The sequence below is a fragment of the Embiotoca jacksoni genome, unplaced genomic scaffold (genome assembly GCF_022577435.1).
Source record: "Embiotoca jacksoni isolate LCO1_2020_lvr unplaced genomic scaffold, fEmbJac1.0.p SCAF_42, whole genome shotgun sequence".
NCBI lineage: Eukaryota > Metazoa > Chordata > Actinopteri > Embiotocidae > Embiotoca > Embiotoca jacksoni.
Window position 1 is genome coordinate 2,006,046 of NW_027185395.1, and position 9,052 is coordinate 2,015,097.

Genomic DNA, 9,052 nt, shown 5'->3' on the forward strand with positions numbered 1-9,052 from the left:
AAAACAACTAGAGTTTGGACTCAGGAGACTCTCCGGGACGTGCCGACGTTCAAAGTCACAGATACAGAACTGACAAACAATGTAAATAAAGATGGAGGACGTGGCCGCTCCTCAAGTAAAAACATGTTATCTTGATCGCCCCCTTCGGGCTGGTTGCAGTATTGGTCATAAACCTCGTCGACTTTAATAACAGGACAAACTAACAAATCACGGTTAACCTAAGACCTTTTTTTGTTTTTTTTATCCCAAAAATGGTTTCTGTCATTCTATGTCCTTTTTATCATGTTCATTTTTGTTCAATTTAGCATTTTTCTGATGAATTTCTTTTTGAAAAGTGACTTGATGCTATAAAAAAAACCTCATGATTGACAAAACCACAAACTACCAAGTTGTTCGGTAGTAAACTGTATAGCTGATATTCTGGAGGAGCTTTGCAGGGTTTCCTGTAAGTTAAGTTATTTTTTTAAAGGCCGAGTGAATAAGTAACTTAATGCTAATGTTAGCTTGCTAAGAGCATAACTAATGTATTGGAGAAAGTAGTTGATATATGTAGCTGGTCAACCAACAGTTACAAACAATTTTATTGAGTAAATAATAAGCATAAAGCGAGCGTCCATGATGGACGAACTAAAAACCTCAACTTGGGGCTTAAAACTATGGAAACATATTCTATTCATGTAAGGAAAAAAAAGTTGACAGTTTATCTCACGAGATCTTTTCTTGTAATTATAAGATACTGATCTCGTAATCATGATAAAAGTTAAGGCTTAGCCTGTCGGCACTAACGTTGGCTACTCCAGTAAAGTTAGAAAAATATTGACAAATTCGAACTTCCCGTAATAAGTCAATAACTAAACGTTGTTAAAACCCAACCGATGGCTCTTTCTAATTGCAGGAAGGTATTTCATTTAAAGAAGCCTCCTCAGAGCTGCAGAAATCCCATCGGCCTCTTTGGACAGCCGGCTGTGAGACGGGACCGTCTGAAAAAAGCAATCTCAGGATAAACTGTCAAATTATTTTTTCATTACGTGAATACGATGCGGCTCCGTATAAACCTCCACCGTTGTCACGACTTGACATTCACAAGTGGTCATCACCATGACTGGTTGTGTGAGATCAATAATAAAGTTCAGCTCTCATTCGACTTCTTCTGAGTCCAAATGCAGATTAATTATTGTCCTGTGAGGGACGCGTTAACCCGCCGATGTCCACCCAGTCTTTGCCTTTTAAGTTAAGATTTTTTGGTTCCATTAACTGATAAATCTGACCCATAAACTGAACCTCAGAAAACTGTAGATAAACACACAGATCAGATGATATAAGTACAGATAGTACAGCACCAGAACGGGACTCAATTGGAAAGTTGTTTTCACATACTTTCCTGTGATCGACAAAGGTATCTAGCTCTGTTCTGAAAAAATAAGCCCCGCCCATCTGGGACTCTTCGAATGTTAAAACAATTGCCAAAGAATTTCTGGCAGGGTGTGTCTGACCCTCTTCTGAATTACAACATGTGTTACTTTTCAACAAAAGCATGATGGTTTTCAGCCCACATGCTGCTGCTCCCACTTTTAACACCAAGAGAAAGTGTTCATGCTCATGTTGCTGACCGTAAACACCGGAGTACGGTGGCCCTGAGGAGACAAAACATCAATGCAAGGCCGAGGCTGCTGACAGACACAGACAGGATAATTAAACATATCTTCACTAGTGTTGATGTTATTATGACGAGAAATGAACACTAATAAATAATGTGAGTTGTGTCTGAAAACTGTTCAGATCCAAAACCCTCCTGAGCTCAGCAGAACGCAAACACGCCTTCACTGTTTGCTTTTTTCAGGAATAAATATACCCAAATAAGGTCGACAGAATCACTCAGTAACTCAGTACGAGTGTGTGTGTGTGTGTGTGTGTGTGTGTGTGTGTGTGTGTGTGTGTGTGTGTGTGTGTGTGTGTGTGTGTGTGTGTGTGTGTGTGTGTCAGTGACTCTGGTATTTCAGCTGAAGTTCATTATCCAGCAGACAGAGATATGTTAGCAGTGCAGCTTGTTCATACCGTGACTGAGAAAACATACCTCCTCTAATCGATAAAGACTGTGTGATTTGGGAAAATATCCTCAGAAAGCAACGGGGGGAGGGGGGCTTCAGAAAGGGGGGGAGGGGGTCCTATCCTGGCTGACTAGTGAAAACTTAAAATGACATTATTTGACCCTTCACCCCAGGTTAAAGCTCCAGTCTGGGTGTTAGTTATGAGCCATTACCTGAATCATTTTTTAATCTTAAGGATACAAAGAAGTGATTATTTCCAGTATTTAATAAGAAAGAACAAAGATCAAAACATCATGAAGAAGAAATATTTTGATTTTTATTCTCCACTGCCACTAGAGGTCGGCTCCAAAAAGCCTCCGGCTCCATAGACTCCCATTCAACTTCTCTCATCAAATCCAAAGTGAATAAAATGTGTGCATCAGTTATCTCGGTGTTGTTAGCTAAAGTCACTCCTTCTTATTAGTTTTCTGGAGGTCCATTTGGGCAAGTGAGTAATTGATCACGCGAGCACCTCGGTCCTGAACGCATCACTGAAGTACCAATAATGACATTAAAGAACCCTCGAGTGTAATATTGCGATTATACAACACGTTACCATCTAAATATAACATGAAATCTGAATGTATTCATATTGTGGAGCAATTCACTCTCAAAATATAAAACATTGTGTTAGTGTGATCTCCGTTTGTGTTTTTAACATTTTAGCTCCGTGTCATGTGTTCAAACCAAACCGGTCCAGCTAGCCTCCGCTAGGATTGTAAGTGCGTGACTATCCGTGGTGTTACGGTACGGGTGCTCGGAGCGACCAAAAAGGACCAAAAGAGACCCGACTTCACCAAATGGGTCATTTAATAGAACTATAACAAGTAGAAACTACATTATATTACATATTATATGAAACTCTAGTCTAATTCTATTTTCCCATTGAGGAGGTGGAGAGATATTTCTAGTGATGAACAGGATGTGATGTCATGATGATTTGTTCCAAATGTTCAGTTGACTAATCAGCTCTCTGGGGGCGGAGCTACTGGTTAACTGTACAACTAAAAATAATTCCATCAATTTGATATTAGGCCTCAAAAAGAGGCCTTTTAGGGGGCGTGTCTGTTTGATTGACAGGCCTGTGGTGCAGTCAGGTTACAGCTATCGGTGGGCGGGACGTAGTATCCTCAGGTTTCCAATCAGATCGGTCAGATCCACCGCTGGCTCCTCCCCCAGCTCGTCCAAATATGGTCACTTCCTGCTCCAAACCGCTCCGAACTGGCAAGATGGTGACGGACAGAATCTGAACTGGAGGATTCATAACGTTCACAAACCAACGATGACATCACTGCTGGTTCTGATTGGTACCAGTCATGTGACTTTCAGATTAATACTCATTAAAACTGTTTACCTGAGCTGAACCGCCTGGATTAACAGAAACCTTCCCTGTGACCTCTGACCCCAGAAATACACTGATGATAAACAAGCTAATGGTGCCCAATCTGTTTTATCCATTTTATCAATTCACAATGAAATGAATGTGAACATCTGATCCATTCAGGAAGAAGAGGAGATGCTCAGGCTTTTCAGTCTAGATGGAGATCTTTACCTGAAAACTCCAGTGTTTTTTTTCCACCTGAACCCACTACGGTGAAGTGAACATAAGGAGTCGGTTCGTCGAGATAGACGAGCTCATTTTCCAGTTTGGTGGCATTAAACCAGAACAGAGGAAGAGGGTGCGACTAAATGAGGCCAAACCTTGTTTCTATTGTACTATGTTGCATTTTTCTTTTATTGGTACACTAACTTTTCCATCTCAGCTGAGCTTAAAACGTTTCCTTTTTTTCTACTTTTCTAGTAAACGTGCATTAAACAGGTGCCAGCAGCACAAACAGGAAAAGAAGTGGAGTATGACAGTGAGAGGAAGTAAAGACAGAAATGAAGCCGGGCCTCAGGCTGCTGTTGGGTCCAACACGGTTAACTGTGCAAACACCAGTCCAAGTACAGTACAAAATAAAAGCATGATTGTGTTCAAAAGCACCCAGGAAAACACATAATTCACATTCTTGTCCTATTTTACAGCCGTTTGGCCTCCATCCCAGAATACCCCCCCACCCACACACACACACACACACACACACACACACACACACACACACACACACACACACCACACAAACAAACACACACACACACACACACACACACACACACACACACACACACACCACACAAACAAACACACACACACACACACACACACACACCACACAAACAACACACACACACACACACACACACACACACACCACACAAACAAACACACACACACACACACACACACACACACACACACACACACCACACAAACAAACACACACACACACACACACACCACACAAACAAACACACACACACACACACACACACACACACACACACACACACACACACACACACCACACAAACAAACACACACACACACACACACACACACACACACACACACACAAACACAAACACAAACACACACACACACACACACACACACACACACACACACACCACACAAACAAACACACACACACACACACACACACACACACACACACACACACACACACACACACACACACACACACACACACACACACACACGCTGCCTGGTGATTTGCATGTTAATAAAATGAGGCCAGGATGGCTGTAAGGACAGACGGGGCATCGTTAGTGGTCATTCTCCAAAATACAGTCTGACGAACACAACGATGAGACGTCAGCGCTCAGAAACACGACTTGTAAGTTGGTTCAGTGCCGTTCGGAGCGACGGCTGCCCCAACGATTGTTATTTAATCCAAACTTTGGACGAACTTATCTTCGTCAGGTGTTCATGACACGCTGGTCATTTTGACAAAACAAAATGCACGTTCAGATGATTAGCAGAGCAGCACGCTGGACGCTGCTGTTCAGGTTGCATTCAGGGATTGTTGAGCGCGTTCTATAAAAGTTTTATTTATTAATGTATTGCACTCTGGAGTGGACACAGCTTTAAACTGGCACGATTAAGATGGTCTTTATAAGGTCAAATAAATATGACAGTGGATTTTAATAACTAAGATGACTAATGTCAGCTGCAGTGTAACATTTAGATTTAGTTTCCTGAGGTTTGCGTTGGGAATGACTGAAATACGGAGTCACTTTTGGAGTTGTGAGTGTTAGGGTTATATATAAAAAGGGTGCAGGTTATGATACTGATGACTGCATTATTAATACTGTGCTAAGGACTGCACCACAGGCCTGTCAATCAAACAGACACGCCCCCAAAAACAGGTCTTCTTGAATCTTCTTTTCTAATGAATGAGGGATTATTTTCAGATGGACCTCCAGAAAACTAATAAGAAGGAGTGACTTTAGCTAACAACACCGAGATAACTGATGGACACATTTTATTCACTTTGGATTTGATGAGAGAAGTTGAATGGGAGTCTATGGAGCCGGAGGCTTTTTGGAGCCGACCTCTAGTGGCACTCGCTGGTATTGCAGCTGAAGACACTTCTGGATCGGAACCATTTTACAGACCTGAAGCTACGAACTCTTTTATATAGTCAATGGAAGCAGCTTGTGCTTTCACTCTGTGAAATTAACAGTCGCTCAGTAAAGTGCTGAAAGGCATCAAGGTTGTCTGTCACCTATCAAAATATTGTCATAATTAGACAGCTCTGGCTGTTATCAATAAATCAGTTTAAAAACCATAAATTGTAGAGTAATTCATTTATTTTGAATTTATTTTAGAGTTCTGGAGGTCTTTGAATATTTGGGGAGATTTCAGCTCAGGTTTGGAGACAACAAACATTTAAAACACAAAGCCTGTGGAGCAAAGTTAGAGAGTTTGAATTAGAGGGGTAACTGAAGGTTATTGGTTGCATGATGGGAAATGGAGGAGCCACTGATTTTGGAAGTTGCTAAAATCTTAAAATCAGAACATTACAGCCCCTTTTGATCAGCTTGTTTTTTTTTATTTGGCTCTTGCAAAGAACCAAATTATAAAAGTGTAGGCAATTATAAAACGTGTAGGAGTGTCCCTTTAAACTGCCAATTTAGAAAGTTACAGCACAGTTAGGACTACGTGGATTAGCTCAGTTTGTAAATATAAGTAGGCTACTGTAGTTCAATTCAATTTCAGACTTTCAGGTAGTTTTTAGGGCTATATTTATCTGAAACTTCTTCTGCCACTGACATTTGGCCTACAATGATGTAAAACTTAACGATAATCGATTGGTCCATCACCATCTCATTAAAATGAACAAGCATGCGGCCCTCATGTCATGTGTAGAGGAGATTAGAACTTGCTGCCTCCTACCTTGGAGATGATGAGCGGCTCTCCGTGCTCCAGGCCGCCCTGCAGGGTGAAGCCCCACGGCGCTCCTCCCTGCAGCTGGGCCTCCACCAGCACCCAGCCGCCTCCCTCTCCTCCTCCGCCCGCCGGCTGCTGCTGCTGGAGCCCCGCCCGGCCACCGCTCTCCATGCCCGGCCAGGGGGAGACCTCAGTCCGGGCTCCTCGGTCCTCAGCCCGGCTGCGGCCCGGCGGACCGAGGCGGGGGGGAACTGGACCGAAGAAAACGATGTCTCCTTCACGAGCGCATCGCCGTCATTCATTTAGAAGTCCTCGTTAAGGGAGCGGAGAGCAGGAGGTGTCCGGGCACCGAGCTGCGTTTCCTGCAAAGTGCATTCCTGACGCGCTGAAAGCGGCGGATCCTCTGGAGGACAAACTCCAACTACACCCCGAAACAAGCCCCGGGAGTCCGGAGGGGAGCTTCCAAAGTTTACCGAGCGGAGGAGGAGGTGATTAAAAGTTCCAGAAGAACGGAGGTCAGATCACATCAGATCCGCTCCGACAGAAATCCAAACCGGCTCTCTGCCTCTCTGTCTCTTCCGAAAATCAGTTTAGCATCACAATAGGATTTACTGCGACTCACTGAGCGAGGAGAAAGGAGAGAGACAGAGAGAGAGAGGGAGAGAGGGAGAGAGGTGGGGTGAGACCGTGCGGGGGGGGGGGGGGGACGGACGGACAGAAGGACAGAAAAGATGGAAGACAGACAGGACAGAAGTGAAAAAAGAAAGACAAGAAACAAAAGCTGGAGTGACAGAGCTGAAAGAAGTTTCCTGTGTGTGTGTTGATGAGTGGTAATCCAATCCTTGTTTCCATTCACACTGGAACCAGATTACTGCGGAAAACCAGATTAAACTTCCCGGTGGATCAAATCGTTGACACGGAGCACAATAAACATCCAGAGAGTCTCACCGCTGAAACGTGGACGTTAGTTCCTGTTGCCAAATTAAAAAGTTAATTCCTATTTGTGTGCGATGTTGACCAAGAAAGTGGAGTGCTGCTCATTGCAGAGCCTACATGTCCCAGGATGCATTGCAATGAGCCTCTGACACCTCTTTCAGTTCCCTTCTCCATCACTTAGTTCCAGATGACATCCTCCATCAGTCCACGAACAGTAATCTTCCTGGAGTGTAGTTTTAACAGTCATGTTGTTTTAAATCACACAGACAGGAAATGACAGTTTAACACTCAATAAAGTTTGATTCTTCTGTCCAGCAGCAGCAGAAAAGAAACACTTTGTGTTCAGGAACAGCTGCAGCTGCCTCAGATGCTTTTAATTTGAAAATCCTTTACATCGGTGGCCCCGCCCCCTTCCTCTACGCCGCCAAGATGGCGACCGTTTAGGGTGGAAAGTGTCCAGAGTTTTACACTTCTTCTTTTTTTGGAGCGTTCTGAGTGCTTCATCCTGGTACTTGTAGTGTACTGATGTTAGTGTTCTAACATCTGGAGCACAAGTAGAACATCTGGAACACAAGTACAACACCCGGAACACAAGTAGAACACAAGTACAACACTTCAGGTACAACACCTGAAGCACAAGTACAACACCTGGAACACAAGAACAACATCTGGAACACAAATACAACCCCTGGAACACAAGTACAACACAAATGCAACACCTGGAACACAAGTACAACACAAATACAACACCTGGAACACAAGTACAACACAAGTACAACACCTGAAGCACAAGTACAACATCTGGAACACAAGTACAACACCTGGAACACAAGAACAAAACCTGGAACACAAGTACAACACAAGTACAAAACCTGGAACACAAGTACAACACAAGTACAAAACCTGGAACACAAGTAGAACACAAGTACAAAACCTGGAACACAAGAACAACATCTGGAACACAAGTAGAACACAAGTACAAAACCTGGAACACAAGTAGAACACAAGTGCAAAACCTGGAACACAAGAACAACATCTGGAACACAAGTAGAACACAAGTACAAAACCTGGAACACAAGTAGAACACAAATACAAAACCTGGAACACAAGAACAAAACCTGGAACACAAGAACAACATCTGGAACACAAGTAGAACACCTGAAAGACAAGTACAACACCTGGAAGACAAGTAGAACACCCGGAACACAAGTAGAACATCTGGAACACAAGTAGAACATCTGGAACACAAGTACAACACCTGGAACACATGTACAACACCTGGAACACAAGTACAACACCTGGAACACAAGTAGAACATCTGGAACACAAGTACAACACCTGGAACACAAGTAGAACACCTGGAACACAAATACAACACCTGGAACACATGTACAACATCTGGAACACAAGTAAAACACCTGGAACACAAGTACAACACCTGGAACACAAGTAGAACATCTGGAACACAAGTACAACACCTGGAACACAAGTAGAACACCTGGAACACAAATACAACACCTGGAACACATGTACAACACCTGGAACACAAGTACAACATCTGGAACACAAGTAGAACACCTGGAACACATGTACAACACCTGGAACACAAGTACAACATCTGGAACACAAGTAGAACACCTGGAACACATGTACAACACCTGGAACACAAGTACAACATCTGGAACACAAGTAGAACACCTGGAACACATGTACAACACCTGGAACACAAGTAGAA

General features: G+C 43.2%; 1 protein-coding gene across 1 annotated transcript in view; it reads right to left on the minus strand.

The window, feature by feature from the left end:
- Window positions 1–7,003, minus strand: part of shroom3 (shroom family member 3) — a 63,015-nt gene extending 56,012 nt beyond the window's left edge. Inside the window, exon 1 of the mRNA XM_069169009.1 lies at window positions 6,388–7,003. Coding sequence (XP_069025110.1) covers window positions 6,388–6,552 — 165 coding nt within the window. The 5' untranslated portion in view covers window positions 6,553–7,003. The remainder of the gene's footprint in view (window positions 1–6,387) is intronic.
- Between the last annotated feature and the right edge of the window lie 2,049 nt (window positions 7,004–9,052).